Source organism: Hibiscus syriacus, unplaced genomic scaffold (assembly GCF_006381635.1).
Source record: "Hibiscus syriacus cultivar Baekdansim isolate YM2019G1 unplaced genomic scaffold, ASM638163v2 tig00117056_pilon, whole genome shotgun sequence".
Lineage (NCBI taxonomy): Eukaryota > Viridiplantae > Streptophyta > Magnoliopsida > Malvales > Malvaceae > Hibiscus > Hibiscus syriacus.
Window position 1 is genome coordinate 4,316,054 of NW_024063539.1, and position 22,831 is coordinate 4,338,884.

At 34.7% G+C, this 22,831-nt stretch overlaps 4 protein-coding genes and 1 long non-coding RNA gene across 7 annotated transcripts in view; all 5 read right to left on the minus strand.

Annotated features, from left to right (window-relative positions):
* LOC120198525 (protein ESSENTIAL FOR POTEXVIRUS ACCUMULATION 1-like) overlaps positions 1-5,261 on the minus strand; it is a 33,795-nt gene extending 28,534 nt beyond the window's left edge. Inside the window, exon 1 of the mRNA XM_039199836.1 lies at positions 5,151-5,261. The gene's annotated coding sequence lies outside the window, so the exon portion shown is untranslated. The remainder of the gene's footprint in view (positions 1-5,150) is intronic.
* On the minus strand, positions 348-2,150 carry LOC120198527 (protein ESSENTIAL FOR POTEXVIRUS ACCUMULATION 1-like). Its single transcript, XM_039199838.1, has 4 exons — positions 1,750-2,150; positions 1,122-1,291; positions 944-1,029; positions 348-766 (listed from the first exon to the last, which is right to left on the minus strand). Exons 1-3 carry the CDS (start codon positions 1,944-1,946, stop codon positions 998-1,000), a joined length of 399 nt encoding a protein of 132 aa, XP_039055769.1. The 5' UTR covers positions 1,947-2,150; the 3' UTR covers positions 348-766; positions 944-997.
* On the minus strand, positions 5,183-7,389 carry LOC120198528 (protein ESSENTIAL FOR POTEXVIRUS ACCUMULATION 1-like). The gene is made up of 5 exons (XM_039199839.1): positions 7,302-7,389; positions 6,183-7,071; positions 5,971-6,091; positions 5,760-5,885; positions 5,183-5,265 (listed from the first exon to the last, which is right to left on the minus strand). Exons 2-4 carry the CDS (start codon positions 6,300-6,302, stop codon positions 5,785-5,787), a joined length of 342 nt encoding a protein of 113 aa, XP_039055770.1. The 5' UTR covers positions 6,303-7,071; positions 7,302-7,389; the 3' UTR covers positions 5,183-5,265; positions 5,760-5,784.
* Positions 7,390-9,856: 2,467 nt separating this feature from the next.
* On the minus strand, positions 9,857-18,346 carry LOC120198243 (glucose-6-phosphate isomerase, cytosolic 2-like). Its single transcript, XM_039199596.1, has 18 exons — positions 18,237-18,346; positions 18,095-18,151; positions 17,926-18,002; positions 17,733-17,814; positions 17,600-17,647; positions 17,303-17,458; positions 17,154-17,170; positions 16,610-16,676; positions 16,251-16,307; positions 16,094-16,147; positions 15,848-15,976; positions 15,413-15,476; positions 15,246-15,319; positions 11,000-11,053; positions 10,849-10,917; positions 10,551-10,640; positions 10,150-10,257; positions 9,857-9,994 (listed from the first exon to the last, which is right to left on the minus strand). The coding sequence occupies exons 2-18, from the start codon at positions 18,143-18,145 to the stop codon at positions 9,872-9,874; spliced, it is 1,320 nt and encodes a 439-aa protein (XP_039055527.1). The 5' UTR covers positions 18,146-18,151; positions 18,237-18,346; the 3' UTR covers positions 9,857-9,871.
* On the minus strand, positions 11,210-15,228 carry LOC120197990. Of its 3 annotated transcripts, none has more exons than XR_005523330.1 (5): positions 15,129-15,228; positions 14,958-15,023; positions 14,619-14,748; positions 11,558-11,818; positions 11,210-11,452 (listed from the first exon to the last, which is right to left on the minus strand). It is a non-coding gene; the product is annotated as an uncharacterized LOC120197990 (long non-coding RNA). The 3 variants fall into 3 exon arrangements; XR_005523328.1 differs by having other exon boundaries at positions 14,958-15,034; XR_005523329.1 differs by having other exon boundaries at positions 11,210-11,463; positions 14,958-15,034.
* Positions 18,347-22,831: the final 4,485 nt, after the last annotated feature.

Genomic DNA, 22,831 nt, shown 5'->3' on the forward strand with positions numbered 1-22,831 from the left:
GTTATAATTATAGTTATAACTGTACATATAAATAATATATGAATAATTAATAATTGAGATGTGTTCATACGAACACATAGAATACCAAGTAAAATACACTAAAATTATTAAATCTATCCAATACTATAAAATTCGATAAAAATTTAATGTTTATTAAAAGTAAGAGGTAAATAATTGAGAATTCAGCTGGTATCAAAGATGATGAAACAATTAATGCAAATACTACTGAACCATGTAAAAACCCTTTTTAGTGATCAATGAATAATCCTCCGATAGAAAAAAAACAATTGCTCCTGCTCTATAAGGTTAATTAAATAAAAATAAATAAAAAAACCCTAGCTGCACATTTACAAACAGTAAAACCAAATGTATTTACAACTAACCCCACATCTCAAAATCAGTCGAGTTTTGTCAATCTTCTACTGTCTGAATCTCACCCATCGTAATCCGATTGCTGACCACATTGAATACCAGAACAGCCGGACTCACCTTCTTTCCTTTCTTCTTCCCTCCCCCCTTCAAAGACCCATCTTGGCTGACTCCGACATCTTGGTCAAAATCCTCAATGTTAGTGTTGCCTGAATTCACATTTTTGGTTCCCAACTCTGTTAACTTTCCGTCATGTCGCCTTTGAAAAGCAATTCCTTATAGTTGGGGAATTTTTCAATGAACTCATGATTCGGATCAAATGATCCAAGGTTCTCTACAAGAAGTATCTCAGCCTCGGATCTAGATTGCTTCAAACAAAATTCCAAGAAACTTGTATCTAGCAAAAGAATAAGAATGAGATACAAGATTAAAATCAATCAAGTATTACCAGCTTCATATATAGCAGAAGTACAATTACAGTCTCAGAGAGCTGGGACCAACAATGATTAAAAGGAAATCATCTTAGGCTGGAAAAGAGAAGAAGAAATCAAAGTTAATATGATCAGTACTTTACCAACATTGTTTCCTACACATAGGCATGCCTATTGTTCCAATAAGCCTAGCACATTCACTCACACCAATTTCTGAAATCCGTCAACTCTGCATAATAGTTGAATGCATTGTGATGTTAAATCTTATGAGGTAGTAAAAAAAATCATATTGAGACCATTCATCTTAATAGAATGACTTACCAGAATGCTTGGTCAACATATCCCTTTTCCCTTTAAGGGAGGACAGAGTCCGCTCAATAGGCCTGCCACCTACTGACTTTTGCTGATTTAATGACCCACTTGCAGTTCCTTTAGTAGGTATGCTTTTTGTTCCCCAGCTGCCCACATTTGCTAGAACTGGGAAATCACCTCTGTTTACCCAAAAAAAAATCATATACCCAATTACTGATTAACTTTTTTGCTTCCTTCCGTTTGCATATTAAGTCAGCGACTCACAAACTTTTTTGCTTCATCTGTTTGCATGGAGGTAAGAACCAATATAAACTCCAGTTGTTGATAGCATAAAAAATGGCAAAAAGAATTCCCATACAAACTCCAATAGTTCCGATAATTAATTTTAAGTTGAAGTGATAATTCCGATTTTCCTTTTATCAGAAGAAAAATACCCTCCAGCTGCAGTACTTAGCTGCTCTGGATAACATTCTTTAGAGCAGGCTAGGCAGCAGCTCAAATGACAAGAACCCAACTTTCCAACCCACTCAGTATAGTAAGGCAGGAAAAGACTAAACAAGAGTAGAAACAATTGTGTGTAATCTTTTTTTTTTCATTTTTGGCAAAGGGGGAAGGGTGAGTAGGGAAGAGAACATACTGTTTTGTTTCTTGCTTTGTAGGATTAATCGGACCCCAGAACAAATCATCTCCTTTATATTTTGACTGAGATGCATGAGAATTTATCTGGAGTGGAGGTGCAGTCTTTGATGGTGAAGATGCAGTTATGGACCATGATGAAACACCCACTGGAGTTGACAGATTTGGCTGAGATTTATTAGCTGTTATCGGATTCATGGGCTGGGCAGAGGTATTCCTATTCCGCTCCTTTTGGATGTCCCTTAATGATGTGGGTTTAGGAAGTTTCTTAGAATCAGCAGACAATGCTGGAGCAGGAGAAGGGTTAACTTGATCCTCTTTCCAAGGAACAAAATCTCCCAAAGGACGACCTGAGGGAATGGAAGGCAATACTTCCTTCTCCAGCTGTGCTGCACGAGATCCTTAGCCTTTCTCAACAGTATTTGCACTAACAAGAACGGTGTCAACAGTATTAAGAGGAACCGAAACTTTTGCTCCTGTTCCCTTTCCTTTGGCAGACTTTTTCCGGCTCTTTTTAGTTTCTCTAGCCTCAATAAAATTGTCATCATCAATAGGTTCCACATTTGTAGTGGTAACATTGGCAGATGTACAAACAGTGCCAGGAACATCTGCATCTCTTTCCCTGGATTTTGCCAAAACTTCTTCTGCCAGCAGGTCATGTAATGGGCTCTGTTTACTCATTGACTTTAAAGAGCTTTCAGTTAAAACAGTAGCTGACAACTAAATCTGCATCTATTTGACTGTCTCTAGAAACTTTGGGTTCTAAACTAGATACAACCCCAGCCCACGGAGTTGACAAATTGATAAGAGTTCACAGAAGTAACCTCTGATACTGCCACCACTGTTTGAGCCTTCCTCTGTTCTTCCTGTTGGATTTCCAATAATGACTTTGGCTTGAAACCAGGAGCAGGTTTCCAAGCACGTACAGACAGCTGTGCAATTGCGTTTTGCACGGGGAAAGAACCAGAAAGTCGGGACTCATCCTTTAGTTCTTTGGTTTCATCATCAACCACCACAATGTTAGAACCTGAAGAGCTTTTAGCATGGTGAGAATCCATTGGGGAAATACCGGAGTTGTTCTCTTCTGTCTTTTCAGGAGTCATCACATCAATGTTATGTCCAGCGCTGTTAGTGTCACCAACAACTGGCGCTTCAGTTTCAAATGGTTTCATTTGCACCGAAGAGGAAGCCTTGGAAAGTCCCTTCGCAAGGTCAGAAGCTTGTGATTTACCAGCTTTTTGCTTTCTAGACTTCTTTCCAGAAGTTTTTCTTACTTCATCAGCTTCAACACTCTTAGCTTCTCTCAGTACAGAAGGCTTCTCCTTGCTTTTCTCTCTTTGAGCTTGCAGTTCATCGGTAGCAGCAGTAGCTTGAACATCCTCATTAGGTGCGTCAGTTTTTACATGTTCTAGCAGTAGCAGTTTCATCATGTTCCAAGGTTCCACAACTAGCAGCAATCGCAAGGGGTACGGCTGGTACAGTTTCATCTATCTTCTTAGCGAAGTCCCATGGCGGCTCCACAGTCGGAGCACGGCAGTTTGAAGCAAGGCGTGGCTCTTGCACAAGGGAAGTCTCCTGAGAGGATAAGTTAACTTCCAATAAAGGAGAGCTTTCAATGATTGTTGTCACTGGTAAAGACTGTTGGATGCCATTAACCAATTCTGGTGCATTGGTCCCCAAGTTCTTCTCACAATGGATACTACTGAGCATCTCATGAGATAGAAGAACAGGCCGAGATCCAGAACTCACAGCATAACTCATATCCCTGAAAACTTGTGGAGGCAGATTCATTAAGTTAAAGGCATGTTCATCTTGGGTGACTGGGATCTGCGAACCAGTCTGAAGAATATCTAGTGACGATGGCTGAAGTCGACTGGGATCCATGGATGAATTCCCTGTTGGTATTGTAGTCTGTAGGTGTCCGTAAGAGGGTTCACCAAATAGCTCCTGGGATTGATGTCCTTGCAAAACCTGTGAGAGCAATTGTTGTTGTCATAGCAACTTTTTCTGTTCCTTCTCTCTCAGTTGCTGCTTAAGCAACATGATCTTTTCAAGCAGCAACATCTGTTGTGTTTGTTGTACTGGCGTCTGGGGTTGTAGCAAAATACTGCTGCTGCAACATATTTAGCAGTTGGGAGTCTTGAGGTATAGTGGAGATAAAATTTTCAGGTTTTAAGATGCCAGATGGATTATCCGTAGGTTGAACAAGTAAATTACTCAAGGAAGGTTTGAGTCGGTGTTTGCAGCCTCTGTTGCTGAATCCCAAAGGGTGCTTGGGTAGGAAAATTTTGAGCATGATGTAACTCAATCTTTTCTTGAAGAGGATCCAATGCACCTTGTGCAGGGAAATTCAACCAACCACCTACACTATTATTTACCCCAGGAGCAGACCCCGTCAGGTAATCCTTGGAGGATGGACATCAAATCAGCACCTTGCGAATGAGGTGGCTGAAGAGTGCTATCAGTCAATGGTGTGAGGAGTGTTACATGTGCTACAGGTGATTCAGAGATGATATCTGGCTTTGAAACCAAAGATGCAGCATCTCTCCCAGGCCAATGAGGGTAGGGTTTTGGTATTGACCTCTGCCGTTCCAGAGTCGTTCTCTTTCCCAAGAGATACAGATCACTCCCATTTTCTGTTCCAGATGCCAGAATGCTACTAGGATTATTTGGAGGATATCCTTGCATACACAAAGCAAAGCCATACAAGACATTAGGCAGGCATTTTGAAATTTATGAATTAGAACCCTAGAATTACCTTCAGAATTCAGCAAGTACAAATTAAATACTAGAAATAAATAAACAAACGTGTGTATCTGTGTGTAAAAACCAACCTTGGGATTGATTGCTCATGCCACCAGACATGAGTAACTCCAAAAACCTATTTTCAGCTTCTGTTGCAAGCCTTGGCTCATTTCGAATCATGTCAATATCGCTTGCACCAGTATGAACTTTCCCGAGCCTACTAGAATTTGGCCTGCTTGACAAATCTGAGAATTCACCCTGTTTTGGCATACCGAATCCAGGTGGCGGCCGTGCTTTAGCTCGTAAGTGGGGCATCACATCACCGAGTAAGGAAAATAGTGAGTCCTTCGGTGCACCTGCAAGCCGAACTTCCAAATCTATTCCAAAATATCCTGCCTCAAACCAGCCTATGACATCAATCCCGGAAAAAGGGCCCTGAATTTCACCTTGAGGATCTTAGTGAAGGGTAAGGTCCTCCAGAGCAGGCAGCTTCCTAGGTTCAGGTTCCCTCTCCAAAATGCCGGATAGTTGCCTCTTAAGGATAGGATCCACACTTGCCAATTTTACTTTCTCGTTGGTTAATCATATCTTCCCGTGGTCCTGACATCATTTGGAATCTCCTTCCAGTCCTGTTTGACTATAGGTGATTTTTCTCCCAATAAAGAGGTTCGCCACACGGTGCCAGGATTAACTGAGTTTGTGATTAGTATACTTGATTCCCTACTTATGGGAACCTCTTCATCCCTCCTGTAAGGACCCCTATTCTCCACAGCTGCAATAATATAAATGAATAGAGATCAATTCTCATAGTCAAATAAATGCAAGTCCAAAATGGAAAGCAACAAGACAAATCTACAGAATACAATGCAGTGCGGTGAATTTAAAAGTACAGAAAAGATGGAATTCAAAGAGAGCAAAATCCCAATCATGAAAACTAGACAACCAATTCAATGGACACACAAATGTAATCCACGATAATTAATTATATCCTTCCACATATCAAACCTCAACTAGCCCTTAACCCCAAGACAAACAAATTCATGTTGGCTATCTGAGTCCTCTTTTTGTTCCAACCCATGTAGCAGTAGTTCTTTTGTTTCTTATTCTTAAAAAGTAGCAGTAATTGTTTAAAACAAGTATCCATGAAATAGTTTCTCATATGGTTCAAAAACCTCAATTGAAAAAACCTCACATCCAAAGAAATAACTGCAAGATTGTTTCCAGAGTTGTTACCAAATACAAGCTAAATGGTTTATGTAATTATACCTTCCGGTTTTAATTTAGTATCTGGTTATCCCTTCAGCTTTTCAAACTGTGAATAACTGCTGTTTGGAATGTCAGATCTTTCCTCTTTAGAATCATCAACAGCAGGTGGTAAATCTTCTCTACTTCCTGCATAAATATATTCAGCAAAAGTTAGACTGCTTCGAAATATAAACAAACTTACAATAGAATATATCTGGAATTATTTGAATACCAATCTTGTTTCGTCTTGAATGAGTAAATTCAGTAGAGTTCCGGCCGACAGGCCCATCTTTAGCCATCAGTGGAGCACCACCACTTGTTATGTCCCCTTTGCCAATTCCACTTAGAACAAGCTATCAAAGAAGCATTAATATCAACAGTGGAGTCTAAATCAAGGTTAACCATCATATACATAAAAATTAAATAATAAAACTAGCATATTACCATTTCATCAGGATTAGGAGCACAAAGAGCAAGGGGATCCAATGGTTCATTCTGTGTAAGTGAAGGCACCGATACAGGCTCTTCTACGAATTTCTCGTAAACTCTCATGTCAGTCCTCATATATAAGTAGCAATTTTTTTCTACTATATCTTAAAGGGGATGGCTCCCCACATTCAATATCACCCTTCTCAGATGTGATTCACAGATTTTGATGATGAGAAGGTATACTAGCCCCTGGGTTTCCACCAGAACTTCCCCTTGCATGACCAGAAGAAAATGTTGATGGATGACTTTCACCACGTCCCTGGCCGTAAGAAAACATGGGAGCCTGTTTGCTTGGAGTTAGTGTGGGGTGATGAGGAAGCTCTCCCCTTCCTCGACTTTGAGAAGAGGTGGATCTCCATGGCCGAAAGTGGTCACCCTCCCTCACTTCCTTTCCATGACTGGAAAGATGAGACAACCCTTTGTCAAGAGGCATATTACCATCTCTTCCAGAGTCAGCCCATTCTCTCGTGACCTTTCATTGTTTTTATCATCAGGCCCCCAGCGTGTGTTCCATTTGCTCTCTCGCTTTAGATCATAGTTCGAATCCCTGTTACCTAATTGGTCCACTGCTCGGTGGGTGCACGGCGTGCTTCTCCAAATTGTTTCGAAGGCAAGTTATCTGCCCATCGATCCATCATGCGGGTGTCACCGAGCTCTTTATCACCATCCATCCAATGATCTTTGTGCACAGATGAATGGGTGTCTCGTTCTTCATCACGCCATTGTTCTCGCCGACCAGTTTCCATATCAAGTAAGGATGGCCTAAAAACATCCTTCTTTGGGGTATCATGCATCCCCTCACCATTTTCCAGCGGCTTCACGACTTCGGAGCAATCTCCATAAGCTGTATACGGAGCAGGATGATTTTTTGTATGGATGATTGAAAATTAAGGAGGACAAAATCTAAGACAGTAAGAATATCAAACAGAAGATTTAACTAATTCTTTATATGAGAACTGTATGTTGATAGAACACTGGAGAACACGCACATACAACATGAGACCCATCCATAAATGAATAATAACAACATGGGTCAAATAACAGATAGCTAACACAACAACAATAATAACATACCATAGTTCCTATTCCAGGCTTACTCTCCCCTGGCTTTGAAAGAAGCCATTGTGGTGAAAGTGGAATAGGATTGCCTGATCCTTGAACATCTACAATAAACAAACAGAACCATCAATTAGAAACAGACAAATTTTCAAGCAAGTATTTGAAATCAAAATGCTTAGTCTGGTACAATGATGGTGCACAATAGGTACATTAGAAATGATTCAAGTCCTGATTTTGTTGAGGGGTAAATTCTTCTTTTGTCTGACAAATGATCGAATTTACCTCACGGAACTGCCACATCGGTATATCATTTAATAAGAAAAATACACGCAGAAACACAACGAAAAACAAATACGTTAAGACTAGAAAGGCATCATTTGGAAAGCCTGATTCGACTTCCAAATGAAGCATTTCAAACTAATAATAAGCCAAAGGAATTTATCAGTAAAACATATTCACTAAGCAGATAACAAGAAAAAATTACACAGTCAATTGACAGTACAAAGCAAAGGATACATTTATAAATAGAATATAATGTATAATTAACACATAAATCCTAACATTTGAATCAATGATCGAAAGAAAAAAATGTGCAGAAAAAGAAATTGAAGAAGTATTCCAAACTAGTTTTGAGTTGAATTAATCAGAAAAAATAGAACAACTTCAGTCCGTCTCCACCCGCGATAAGTCGGAAACTAAAGTGCGTCAGTTTAAAGCACAAAGTGGCACCAGAGTAAAATGAGGCAAAAAGAAAAAAGAGAAAACATTCCATTTCTGGATGATAAGCCAAAAACCCTAACTTCGAAGCAACCAAATGAACAAAACACGCATCAATCTCATAAAACAACTGAATCTACAATAATGCTTTCAATTAACACAGCTTAATGAGCAGAAAAGGAAATGGTAAGAGCTAGGGTTTTACAAAATATGAAAGGAAGAAAGAAGCCGCTAATCCTTGATGCTAGAAGGGAAGAGGAAATCGGCGAGGTAAACAACCTTTGGGGACCGGAAGGGGAGGCCTGACGGTGAGGTGGCGGCGGTAATCGGAGGCAGAGGTATCAGCCATGGATGATCGGAGAAAGAGACAGAGACAGACAGACAGAAACAAATGGTGCATTTTTGTTTTTCGTTCTCTTTTTCCTTTGCTTCGGTTGCGCTAAGCGAGGTGGGGGGAAAATAAAATGGGGGTAAACTACGGACATAGTAACTTTAGTTTCATGATTGTTCTTTTTAGGTATCAAATTTAAAAAGATAACATTTTGATCACTTATATTATCGATTTATAATATTTTAATCATTTATATCATTAATTTATAATATTTTCATCACTAAAATTTTAAAATAATTATTTTAATGATTTGAAACTAATAATAAATTAATTTTAATTTAATTTATAAATTTTAAATAAAATATTAAGTCGTCTCTTAAATTTTAAATAAAATATCAATTTAATTTATAAATATGATCAAAATCCTTTATCGTCAGTTGTCGGTCATTATTGATCGTCGTCGCTGATGATCATTGTATCATAAATTTTTTAATTTACTCTTTTTTTGACTATTTGAAGTTTGTATATATTTCTTTATCATTAAAATTTAAAAAGTTATATTACAATCAGAGGTGAGTGTTCGATCAAGTCGAGTCAAGTTAAAAAATTTGAGATATTCGAGTTGACGAATCTTATTTTATAACTTGAACTTGATTTTCATTTTTTTCAAGTCGAGTTGAGTTGTTCAAGTTTCTATTTAAACATAATTGTAAAAATTATAATATTATGATACTATTTTATTCCAATTTAGATGATTTTCTATAACAATACTCAACACATATATTTCTTCATATTTTTTCATATGGATATACATATGTCATTCAAATAAGAGGGACTCGAGTCAAACTTGAAAATCATTTCACTAATTACTAAAAACTTTGAGTTATTCAAGTTTTATTTTATAACTCAATTTGTATTTAAAATTTTTCCTAATCGAATTCATGCAATTACAATTTAAAATTTGACTAGAATTGAGTTAAAAATATCAATTTTTTGAGTCGAATTAAATTTTACTCACCCTAATTACAATCTTTAATATTATTAATTTGAAATAAAATGATCATTCTACCAAAGAGTTGACTATTTTATTACAAGTCAATAACATCAATGATAGTAAAATAACTTTTCAAATTTCAATGGTAAAAAACGAAACATATCCAAACACTTGCAACCATTAGAATAATTTACACGTTATTTAATTCTAAAAGCATGACTTATATCTTATTATTTTAACTTGCATAAAACATACCTATTTGATTTTATTGTAAGAATATATTATATGAAGATCCTTTTAAAGATAACATATTTTTAAAAGAATGGACAATTTTTAAAATATTACAATATTAATATTCTATTAATGTCAGCTTTGATCAAACACCAACATAAACCTAAAAAATTTATTAACACGGCATAACCTTGGTGTATTCAGAGTTCAGACCACCTTTTTATTTCATTTTTTCACAAGTTTCTGAAACAGATATGATCAGGCTTAAGGAAATGGAAAGTATTCCAAAGTCTTATTAAATGGATCCATGCGCTAGCAAAAATCAACCACCACGAAACCTTCATAACATGGGAAAAGTTTGAAGCAAGATGAGGCACCGATGCGGTGCATCAAGATCGAGATAGTCGGCGGGTCAGCTGGGATATCAGAACTTCCCTGTCAAATAATGTTTAAAAGTTCAGCAACGGTGCAGTAATTGATGAAATACCATAGGTACTATAATTCTATGTTAGATTCAAAGATTTGCCGAAACTTTTCAAATCAATTTTCATTGGATCAACTCACTCAGGGTGATAATAAATTTGACATACCTGTAGATATCTTGTTAACAGTTTGGTAGTGCTGATATTAAAGCCTTCGATAGGCTTACTTTTCGTACGTGATGCGTTAAGCTGTTTTCGGACTTGAGTAGCTAGTGACTGCAAATAGATATTCTAAGTTCAGGAGTAAAAAACAAATTGCAAAGAAACAATTGGATACTGATATATGTCCTACGTGGGTAGACTTGCATCAGAGTCAAAGACAGTTGTTGTCTTTTGAATACTCGGGATCTCAATATCCAAAACTATATTTGACTGCCTTTTGAAAGGCGCTGCCTACGTGGTGTTCCTTTGCCAAAAGGGTGCTATTTTACTTGATAAACTTTTCTGGGTGCCGTTCACCTAAATAAATATTAAATGGGTATTATTCTAATAATATAGCCGGTACATACCTTCCCCAACTCGACTCCCCACTGGTCAAAAGAATTAATACCCCAAACAAAACCTTCCACGACAACTCTATGTTCATAGCTTGCCAAAAGTTGAGGCAACCAATAAATTGTATTAGATCAGACGAATGAAATACACATATGCATATACAGTACTTGAAAACTAAAGAACAGTTATAATTATGAGATAGTAATCTACTTAGTGATGCAAAACAATATGAATAATAGAAAAGTCCTCGACAACTATAACAAGTCAAAAAATATTTCATTAATTAAAGTTTAACAAGACGAAACCAGCTACCTGCCCAATATTGTAAGCATTAAGAGATGGAAGCAAAAGACTGAGAGAGGGCCGATTCCCAGAGAATGTCTGCAATATAGCAGAACAAGTTACAAAAATGATTGTATTATGAATTAAAGTCTGGTAAAAGAGCTTAAAGTCAACTAGACACCTTGTGAGGAATAAGATGCTGCGAAACATTCTCCTTCAGCAACTGGTCTGCTGTCTGAAGCGAATCAATTTTTTTCAGCAGCAATACATAATTTAGGCAACAATTCACGGAAATTTAACACAAATGCTTTAGCACTTGAAATTAAATGGTATTGGTTGTTACAATAATGATGAATAATGGATACCTCATAAAGAAAATGTCATGCACGAGAGAGAAGGCAGAGAAGAAGAAGTTAGACTCGAAGAAAGTAATTTGGGAATTACTAAGGAAGGGTTAGGGATTGAGAGTAAATCAATTGGGAAATTTAGGGATTGGATGAAAGAGGAGAGTGCACGTGGGAAGCAAGTGATTATTAAAACAATAGATATAAAAAGGGAAGTCCATTACCTATGCAGCAAGAACCGGCCTGCAATCCAGCCAACAGCCCAAAGGAGGAAAATATTTAGTTCTTATCTGCAGGGAATCTGTTAGAAGTTAGTTATACAGCTGTCACTTTCACAATTGCCATAGTACATTGTAATGCAAATAAAACCGTGTACTGGGGAAGAAAGAAATCACCTGATGAATAAATGAAATTCTGATTTCTGAAATCTCTATGCTTTTCTTCTTCTAAAACCTTTATTCCTTCGATTTTTCCTTCTCTATTCTCCTCAGTTCATAACAAATTGGTATACAGAGCCATCACTCCTGGCAATCAACGCTTGAGTATGCCAAAAAGAAACCAAACAATGCCAGAAAATCCTGATCTTTCCGCCATACGAAAACAACTTGAAGATTTAACAGCTTTGATGAAGCAATCACAGGATGAAACTAATCCTCCTAAATGGTGGAAAAAGCAGGAAAGCCGATTGAGTACGTTGGAATCTAAACTGGAAACAAATCAAAGATATGTGGAGTAGATCTTACATATTCTGAATGATAAAAAGAGTGAGCAAAAGCAAATTAATGGGGAATGCTTTACTCAACTACAGGAACAACAAATTCATGGGGAGAAAGGAATGGGTCAACTTTCACTGGGTGAGTCTAAACCCATTTTCCTCACTCCTAAAAGGATGTTATCGGTGGCAATAGAAGGCACATATAATGTTTCTCAAATGTTCGATAAAATGTCAGCAAGTGTAGCTAGTATTGTATTTCCATCTATCACCAGCACCATGAAAGCTAATTCACGGCTGCAGCAGAACATCAGTCTGGTTCGATACACCAAACTGATTTCGCGAGAAAATCGACTACAGCAGAACGTCAGTCTGGTTGGATACACCAAACTGATTTCGCGAGAAAATCGATTGCAGCAGAACGTCAGTCTGGTTGGATACACCAAACTAATTTCGCGAGAAAATCAAGAATTGCCTATGTCGGTTCAAGTTGCTACCTTTCAACCATTTGTCGTGGATTTATCCAGACTCTTGGAGGGCGAGACTCAAATGGTTATAAACTCACAAAAACAATTAGTTGATTTTCCTTCAAAGGCAAAGGTGGTTTATTTTCTACAGTGTCAAACATCTGGTAACTCAAATAAGCTGAATTCTCTAGTTCAATCCATGCTTAGAGAAATTTATTTCATGATGTTTATGACTACCAATGAACATATTTTGACCCTTGATCCTTATGTGTTTAGACTTTTGTGGATGGGACGGAGTATAATTTATATGGTTAGGAATTGGAGTGTGAATCAAAGGTTGCACCTTACGCTTTCTATTATGTTGAAGTTGGGTATACCGAGCATTTTCAGTGGTCTCCTAAAATTATTTCATGACTCCAAGAATGCACTGGGTAGTCTCTGTTTTGGCATAGATTGTTTTCATGCATGGTGCAACTTGAAAGTCAATGGGACTAGGAAGAAACTAAGTAGTCCTAAAGGTCAGGGGGAACAACAAATTAAATTTCATCCGTGCATAATCCGAACATTAAAGAGAAAAGGTTTTCTTGTTATTTATATGTCTGTTGGGCATGAACAGATTGTGGTAACTTATTTAGGTGGATATAGGTATATTGTTGGCTATAATTTTGAAAGAATGAGAAGTTCTATCCATCATTCCAAGTCTGAAAGTGGGCCGTTGGGTACAGGCAACAATTCTTTTGTTGCAAAGAAGAATAATGTTGTGAGTTATGAGGTGGAAAAGGGTAAAAGAGTGGACTGCAGAAGCAAAGAAAAGAATGAAAAGGTTGTCTCTGGTCAAGTCACTAGATCAAGAAGTTCTGCTCAACCTTCCATGTCTATGAGTGGGCTTTCAGGTGCAGGCAACACTTCTACTGTTTCTAAACAGGATGGTACGGTACCAGCAGAATCCATCTGCAAATCAAGACAACAGCTTGATGTTCATGAGTTATTGGAGTCAAAATTTGTCAGACCTGTTTATAATACTGTATATTGTGATGTGAAAACTGAAGAAAGAGGACAATGCTGGAGCAAAGCAAGGAGTGAAGATGTTTTCACAAGGTCAAGAAGTTATGTTCAATCTCCAAAATTTGAGAATAGTTCAACAGGTGCAGAAAAAAGTTCTACTGTTGAAAAGCAGGATAATATTGTGCTAACAGAATCCATTAAAAATCAGGACTAGAGCATGTTGTTGTTGTTGAGTTATTGCAATCTGTCAAACTAATTGATGATGATGTAACCTGTATGGTAAAAAAGCAAGAAAAAGGTCGATTTCAGAGCAAGGATCATCTGAAGGAGAGGGGAATTTGTAGTGTTGGAAACTATACACGGTATAGTGCAAATATCATGTTAAGTGGGTTGGTGGCAGATAAGAAAATTATGTTTACTCATCTAATGGAATATGAGGGTGTATTACGTTGGACTATTCTGGATTCAAAGATATACTATAGGGAGGAAGAATATTCTAGTTGCTATGAAGGATCAACTCTCCTTAGTTGGTATGGAGAAATTATTGACAGAACAATCATTCTCATCAATGTGGTTAATGCTAAAACTTATGAGGTTACTGATGCAGATTATAACAGTCCTTTGTTATTTGGGTACACATCGGTTCGATCAGATTCAGCTGCTGGAGAACTTAGATTGTCTGAATCAATTGAAATTTTTTTCCTTAAACTTCAAATGGTAGAGATGCTTGCTCTTATCGGAAAAGAAATAGAAGGTGGTGAACTAAATATTGTTGAAGTGATTCCAAAAGTTGAAACCCAACAGTGGGTTTGGGGCAAATATAAGAAAGATGTGGGGTATAAGTTTGGGTCTACTGAAGTTGGTCACAATGGAAACTTGGTGAACTACAAAGCTTTGAACGATTATTGTTCCAGTTTCAATACTAGTCAGAATTTAATCTTTTGGAGTGCTCTAATCTTGCAGCTGCCAATCCACGACCCATGCTTAGCTATTGGGTTTCTACCTCTTTATTCTGTTGGTCTTCGAGTTGGGCAACTTGTTACATTGAAACGGAGAAATGAGAGCCCAAAAGATATAGGGAAGAACAAAGTTTCACAAAACAATCATGGGGTGTTGTATGAAGTGAATGCGAATTTCGATAAACCACCTACTCTACTATGGTGTTTAGAATTCACAGTGCATAAGGTCCCAGATATATTGCAGAACAGAATTAAACAACATGCTGATAAAAATCGAAGTGAACGACAGTTTCAAATTGGAGAAGAAGTATACCTAAGATTGCAATCTTTCTGCCAGAATTTACTCGTACGATGGATGAACTTGAACTCAAATCACGATACTTGGGAAGCTCATACCAGTTTCATGTCTCGGTTTCCAAGTTTCGATCCTTGGGGACAAGGATCTACTTGTGGAGGGGGTAATGTCATGCACGAGAGAGAAGGCAGAGAAGAAGAAGTTAGACTCGAAGAAAGTAATTTGGGAATTACTAAGGAAGGGTTAGGGATTGAGAGTAAATCAATTGGGAAATTTAGGGATTGGATGAAAGAGGAGAGTGCACGTGGGAAGCAAGTGATTATTAAAACAATAGATATAAAAAGGGAAGTCCATTACCTATGCAGCAAGAACCGGCCTGCAATCCAGCCAACAGCCCAAAGGAGGAAAATATTTAGTTCTTATCTGCAGGGAATCTGTTAGAAGTTAGTTATACAGCTGTCACTTTCACAATTGCCATAGTACATTGTAATGCAAATAAAACCGTGTACTGGGGAAGAAAGAAATCACCTGATGAATAAATGAAATTCTGATTTCTGAAATCTCTATGCTTTTCTTCTTCTAAAACCTTTATTCCTTCAATTTTTCCTTCTCTATTCTCCTCAGTTCATAACAGAAAAATACTACCTTCCCATATGCCAGGGCATCTGGCTGTGCGAAAAAGTTGGACATAAGCTCATCATGGTTGCTCACCACTTCAACTGCCAATAATAATAATAAGTTAAAGCGCAATAGAAACAACAAAATATGCGATCTTCAAGTTAGAAACCACAGAGAAGTAAATAGGATTATACCTTTAAGGTACACAGGCTGCTGGCTCTTCACAATACCAATGAAATCACACGGAATTACACGTCCCTGAAGAGTCAAAAAGATTTGAGAATTACCGAAATTGAATCTATATACACAATGATAAGGCCATCGAGGTTATGCAGTAACAGAAAAAGTCCATCAAGACTAAGGCAGTTTAGTAAGTCAATTTGTTGATGGTAGTTTATTAAGATAATGTGTCGTATCTTCACCAGTCTCCATAAAGCTTTCTAGTCTCTTCATTTTATGCACAAACTTTCAAATTTACAGTTTCCTCTGGGTAGATTTAACTCTCCCGTGATCAAGCTCCGGGCATATAACTACGTTAGCATCTCAAATATTTAAGTTTTTCTAAGATGTTATATATGGAAATAATCATCCAATATCCTTCTGTCTTCAAAACACAACATAAAATTCACCTGGTGAATTAGTTGATAAAAGCTGTGCTGACCATTTGTTCCAGGTTCACCGAAATCAATTTCACCAGCCTCGTAAGGAAGTGGCACACCATCAATTGACACCCCCTTGCCATTACTCTCCATGCTGACCTGAATTGAAGTAGATTTAACAATATATAAGATTCGAAAACACAATCTCAATCCTCCAACACACACATGTACAAAAAAATGGTAGCCCAGCAAAAAATGAATTTCCAGCAAACATGCCTGTTGAATATGTGGAGCAAATTTCTCCAGGGCCTGGGAGTAAGGTAAAATAGCCTATATACACATAAAGTGTTAATGATAGCTCGTAAGAATGTAAAAGGGAGGAGGAGGAGGACCAAGAAATGGCAAGTTTAATGTTAGAAGCAGAAATACTCACTCTTGCAGGATAACCAAGAAATGAAACGTTCCATACGCTGAGCAAACCCAAAAGTATCTATAACAACCGAAGAATGTTATCACGCAATGTCATTATGTAATCACTAAGAAGATCTTAATACCAATTAGTAAAGATCTTGCAATATCAACCAAACTCATATTTGCAAAATGACTTATGCGTGGTTAAATGAAATATAGCATCTGGTATATCCACCTTGGGAATACGAAGAAGCAGCTTATACTGGATTACCATAACCTTAATCCCATTATAAATATTTTAGTCAAATTCATTAACCCCATAGTAATGCTGGTAGATAAAGTTTGTATCTGCACTGGAAAATGTTACATTAAGACACTTACAGGTATATTCTTCTCAAAAGGTGCTGAACGGAAATGATTATCAATACTTGATGCCCCCTTTAAGAACCTTCAAGTAACAAAAAATAAAAATAAAACTTTATTCAAGTATATAACTATCAAAGCACCAAGGAAATGAAGGATGGAGTATATAACTATCAAAAGAACAATGGAAATGAAGAATGGATTAACAGTTTGGCTGAAAATTAAAACCTAACTCTTTTATAATCACAATCTTAACTGTCATGCTTTAGCTATTATTAGGAGATTCTCATAGTATTCAAAATAGTTTCATCTCATGCATTAGCAACTAACATTTTTCATTGTCCATTAGGCTACAATTACTAAGAAATTGTTTTCAGCTACAACTATTAGTCAAGAAAGGAGAAATAAACTACTTCTCAGTGCAGCATGTAAAACTGAATTTCAAGATAGATGAACTCCATGGAGAAAATGAAAAAGAAATTCGTAAGTTCTGTTTGTTATATTTATTTGTACTTCCTTAGAACAGTGAAGCTGATTTTAAAATTGCCCAAATTTGTCTTACCTATCATATATGGACTTCTAATAGATGTTATATATAATAATTTATAGGCTTTGAGAAGGGAGGACAATATAGTCAAAACAATAAGTTACCATCACAGCAATTGAGGAACAACACATTCTAACATGATGTAAAAAAAAGTGTTAAGTTACCCATGAGCCACTGCGAACTTTCTCCGAAAAATCCTTGATCTTATCCAAAACATTCCAAACATCTGGCACCACATTCTTGCCATCACTGTTTATAACAGTGTCCCTTGGTGCACGAAGGGCTACATGAAGCACGGACCTATCCTCTGTGCTATTTATCTAAAATTTCCAGAAAAAAACACAAAGCTACATCATAAACACGAAAAGGGAAAAGGCATGAACAAACAATTACCATATCATCACCAATCTTTACAACAAACCCAAAACTAGACATCTTTCTCTAAGAAGAGTAAGACTTACGTGCTCGCCACTATACATTCGGTTAATTTGTTGTTTAAGAGAAGCAGCCTGCAATTATGAAGAGTATTTAAAAAAATCCGAACTATTATAATTTAAATCGACAATTCCATAAACAAGAATTATCCAGATTCACCTCTGCTAATTTATAGAGTTTATCCATGGTATCAAGAGTGGCGCATTGCCTTGAGTAGTCCAAAAACATCCCATCAAACTCCCTGTAGAAATATAAGTATACATAATCAAATATTTCATCATCTTATTACTATTACAAGTTTCGAGCAAATACCCAATCAGAAAAATCATAAGAGTCGAATATAGGATCTTACACCATCATCTGTTCGCATCGTTCTTTGTTGTTCATCAAATCACGAAGATGGGTTTTCTTGATATCCTCAACATGAGCCTACAAAACAATAAACCCAAAAAAAAATCAACAATAGGTTTCTCTTGATATTTTAGCTATAATCTGAGCTAGAAAATGAACGGGAAAGTTACCTTCAGGTCCTTCCATGGTTGGGTGTCGCAGATTAGAGTGGTCGAAGTCATTTCCACCTATATTAAAATGTAACAAATTAGCTTGAGATCTCAAAACTGATTAGGAAAATGGCAAAGAATTTGAGAAAACAAGAGGAATTACTGATTGAATCTGAAAAAAAAAAACTTGAAGCTGACAAAAAAGCTTTAACAAGCTCACGATATACTAGAAAAAAAAAGGTAAAGCAATGCTACGTGGCGGATAAATGGGAGGGTCGAAAGGGCTGGCCTATGTCAACTTGATGCGGTTCAGGCGTTCAGAAATTGCCGGTCATTGAAACTTGGGTCCGGTTTAACGGTTTTAGAAATTTGAGAGTTTTTTTTATATCTATTTAATTGAAAAAATAAGTAATTAAATTATTTTTTAATTTAAGTGTTTAAAAGATATTTTATTAAAAAAACTCTAATTGTTTATTTTATTATTATTTTAAGATCCAATAATCAATGTTGGTAAAAAACTCATCATTTAATGAATATAAGATACATGACCTGATTTTTTTAATATTTTAAAAAAATAAAATTTTTGTTTTCTAAAAGTCTCCTAAAATCTCCTAATTATTTTATAAAAATTTAAAATTCTTAATTTCTAAAGTATGTCTATCTCCATCGAATCAACCACCATTATACATTCTTTCTTCATTAAACCTATTTTGTTGTCATACAAAATCCACGAAATTTAAATTCTTAAATTAATTAATTATTTTTAATAAATCTAAAATCTCTACATTTTATCTCCTATCACCATTAAATCAATCATCAATATCTGTCTCTTTCTTCGTAAGATTTTCATTATTGATTATTTTAATCTTCTATTATTATTATTGACAATTAAGACACCATACCACCAATAACAAACGACACGTTACTCTTCTATCAACAAACAATGCACAAATGACTTGTAATGAGATGGGAGAAGGAGAATCGTGTTAGATTTTTTTAGAAATATTTCAGGATTACATTTTTAGATAGATGTGTTCTTTTAGAAAATAGATATTTTGGTTTTTTTTAACAACTATTAAAGGGTTTTAAAATTGAATTATGTCAAATAATGATTGTGTAATAATTTCTTTTAACATACGCTTGGTGATTAAATTTTAAAATAATTAAAAAATATTTATCTTAAAATAATAATAAAATAAAGGATGATGTTGCTAATGATGAGCATCATTAAATTAATTTATAAAACATTAAATTATAAAATATTAATCATATAATTATAAATTAGTTAAAAATCTAAATGCAATTTAATTAAGATACAATATTTATAAAATATTAGTTTTTAGGTAAATTATATCATTGATCACCTAACTATTTACCCCTTTAACTTTAACGATCGATTTTTTAATTTTGTCAATTGGGTCACCTAACTATTTAAATCTTGTCAATCAAGTCACGTGCCGTTAAACATTAACTGAGGAGATGATGTGACAGTTAATAAATTTGTATAATTAAACATCTAGTCCTAATTATTTACACATTCTATTAATTTGGCCCTAACTTTTATTTAATTCAATAAATTTAATCCTCAATCCGATGGTGACACATGTCACTCTATGATTGAATGAATGAAAAATAAATTAAATTAATAACCGCAGCTGGTGGAGTTTGAACTAGGATTCAAGCCAAAAAATTAAGCGTCTTAACCACTAAGCTAAACCACTAAATTAGTCTACTATACATAATATAATATATGTAATTTAATGGTAATAAAGGACCTTATGAGGACCCAAACATGAAATAATTGAATAGTATGAAAATAAAATATATATATATACATATATATATTATAATGAATTAATAAATGAATATTTTTATTTATATTTTAAATCACATTTATTGCAACAATTAAAATAAAAGTGAATTTAATATGTTATAATTGAAACATATCATTTTACATGTTTTAAATTAATAAATTGTTTTTATTATTCTAATTTTATTGAATTAAAATATATCATATCTTATGTTTTAAATATTATAACATCGATCGAATTCTAATCTTATTTAACAACTCTATATTAAAATAGACTAATTCAATAAAATCAAGTTTCCCCCAAATTTTTTCTTAAAATATATAATGAATAAATAATAAAATATAAAATTCTTACTCTAACCGGAATGTAAACAAGTCAATGCATAAGTTAAAATGTTTACTACGATAAGTCCTCAACTATTAGGAAAATTCTAAGTCAACGAAGCTCTTCGTTATATTTCAATTATAACATATTAAAATTATTTTTGTTCTTCATTAAAATGATTTAAAATATAAATAAAATACAATCACATATTAACCAGTTATAATATTTGTGTGTGTATATATATCATATTATTCAATTATTCAATTATTTTATGTTGTAGTTCTTATTAGGTCATTTTTTCTTTTTTATTGCCATTAATTATATATATTATGTCGTGATAGGTTTGTCATTTGAATGGTGCATCCCAGTGGTTGGGGCGTTTGTTTCCTCTCCTCACGTTTTGAGTTCTCAAACCTTACCAGCAGTTATTGATTCAAATTATTTTCTATTATTTCATTTAGTGACACATGACACCATTTGATTGGATGAAAATTTATTAAATTAAATAAAAATATAAAGAAAAAATTAATCACATAGTGACGCATATCACACTCTGATTGAGGATTAAATTTATTGAATTAATTAAAAGTTATGACCAAATTAATAGAATGTGTAAGTAATGAAGAGTAAATGTGTAATTATACAAATTGTATTAACTGACACGTCATATCCTCTGTTAATATTTAATGACATGTGGTTTGATTGACAAGATTTAAATAGTTAAGTGACCCGATTGACAAAAATTAAAAAAAAACGGTGAATAAAGTAAAAGGGGTAAATAGTTAGGTGGTAAATGGTATAGTTTACCCTAAAAACTAATGTTTTATAAATATTGTATTTTAATTAAATTACATTTAGATTTTTAACTAATTTATAATTATACGTTTAGTAATTTATAATTTAATATTTTATAAATTAATTTAATGATACTCGTCATTAACCGTGCTTATTTACACTCGAAGAGTAGATTTTTTCTAAAATAAAACATTGAACACCTATTAAAATAAAGGCCTAATGTAAAAAAATCAAATTATAATTTTTGTTAATTTTAAGTGTTTGAAGATTTTTCGTCAAGTAGGTGTTTAACATTTTCGATCTTACCTTTTTAGGTATTTGATCCATCACGACCGTTAAAAAATCGTTAATTGGCACATATAACATTTATCAAATTTTAAATATTCTATTTGTATTTAAAATTTTAAATATATAATTAAAAAACTCAAATTTTTATAAAACTACAAAAAAATCAAAATCTCTTAATATCTTAATTCCAATATCTTAGCATCTACTGCCATCGATTGTCACCAGTGTCATTAATCGGTCAAACATCCAACATTGTGCGATCGGCCAAACACGCAACGATTAAAATCTCTTACTTTTACGACTGACCGAACACCCAATCCTATGTAAATGCATGATTTCAGGGCTGGTAGAATGCATTTCTCCAAGCTACAATTAGGGATTCGAGCAATGGGTGTCAATTGTTGGGTGTTCTTTCAGTCACATGTCGTTAGGTTTCGACCGATGGATACCGTTGATGACGACCAACGATGATAAGGAATTAAAATTAGAAATTTTAGAGATTTTATAATTTTGTTTAAAATTTCAATAAATTAATTTTCTAAATAATAATTTAAGTGGTTTTTAAACAAAACTTTTTAAAAATTTATAAACATAACATATCTCAAATAATTGATTTTTTTAATGATCATTATGACATAAACACTTAAAAAATAACGTTAAAAACGTTAAACATATACTTTGAGAGAAAAATTATTTAGGCACCTAAAACTAACAAAATAGTATAATCTAGACACATATTTTCTAATTAAACCTAAAATAAAAAGAGTCTAGCTTAATAGCTTATTTTTCAATTAGGCTTTTTATACTTGATTGTGACTTTTGAGAGTCGAAATCCGTGGGCGACGGAGTGATTTCCGATGAGCCCGAGGAACCGTGAGCTAAATTACAAAGAAACGTTAGGGTTTATGCCAATGCGCCTGCGATTGGACTCATCGTCATTCTCCAAAGCCCAATCCCTGAAGCCAATAATAATAGCTTATTTGGTTTAGGAAAGGGACGATTTTCAATTTTTTTTAGTGAAAAACATTTATGTAGTTAAATTTTTTGAAAAACGGTTAGAAAATGTAAAAAAAGTTAGAAAAACGATGATTATTTTTTTACTTTTAACTTTATAATATTTATAAAAATAAAATAATTTAATAATTTGACTCAAATTTAAATTCATAATGTCGGAACCGTCTTTCCGTTGCCCCCGTAATTGGGCTTCGACTTGAAAAATGGAATTGGAGTCGCCACCGACTATTTAAAACGAATTTAGGTGGGTCGGACACCATCTTATCTGATATGCGTTTTACCAAAAACGTGTCGGGTTCGGGAGTCGGTTACGGTCAATGAAGGATTAGCACCCTTGAACCGCCCTTTCGGTACCAATTAATTTGTCAGTTGTCTTTAATCGCGAAAATTAAAAAAAAAATTGAATTTTAAAACGTTCGATTCAAATTACTTACCTTTTATTGTTTGAAATTCCTCTAAAAAAAAGTCAAAAAGAATGCTTAGATTATAAGAATAAAAATAAATAAATATTAAATAAAATGAGGAA

What these genes read in the sequence shown, in the direction of transcription:
- LOC120198528 (XM_039199839.1), bottom strand. Translation starts at nt 6,302, where the DNA reads ATGAGGACTGACATGAGAGTTTACGAGAAATTCGTAGAAGAGCCTGTA. An exon ending in CTCCTAATCCTGATGAAATG is followed by an intron (nt 6,092 to 6,182) that starts GTAATATGCTAG and finishes CTTCTTTGATAG; the next exon opens with CTTGTTCTAAGTGGAATTGG. An exon ending in TTCAAGACGAAACAAGATTG is followed by an intron (nt 5,886 to 5,970) that starts GTATTCAAATAA and finishes ATATTTATGCAG; the next exon opens with GAAGTAGAGAAGATTTACCA.
- LOC120198243 (XM_039199596.1), bottom strand. Translation starts at nt 18,145, where the DNA reads ATGACTTCGACCACTCTAATCTGCGACACCCAACCATGGAAGGACCTG. An exon ending in ATGCTTACAATATTGGGCAG is followed by an intron (nt 10,641 to 10,848) that starts GTAGCTGGTTTC and finishes TGGTTGCCTCAA; the next exon opens with CTTTTGGCAAGCTATGAACA. An exon ending in GGGGAGTCGAGTTGGGGAAG is followed by an intron (nt 10,258 to 10,550) that starts GTATGTACCGGC and finishes ATCTATTTGCAG; the next exon opens with TCACTAGCTACTCAAGTCCG.
- LOC120198527 (XM_039199838.1), bottom strand. Translation starts at nt 1,946, where the DNA reads ATGAATCCGATAACAGCTAATAAATCTCAGCCAAATCTGTCAACTCCA. An exon ending in ACAAAGCAAGAAACAAAACA is followed by an intron (nt 1,292 to 1,749) that starts GTATGTTCTCTT and finishes TTGGGTAAACAG; the next exon opens with AGGTGATTTCCCAGTTCTAG. An exon ending in TATGTTGACCAAGCATTCTG is followed by an intron (nt 1,030 to 1,121) that starts GTAAGTCATTCT and finishes ACTATTATGCAG; the next exon opens with AGTTGACGGATTTCAGAAAT.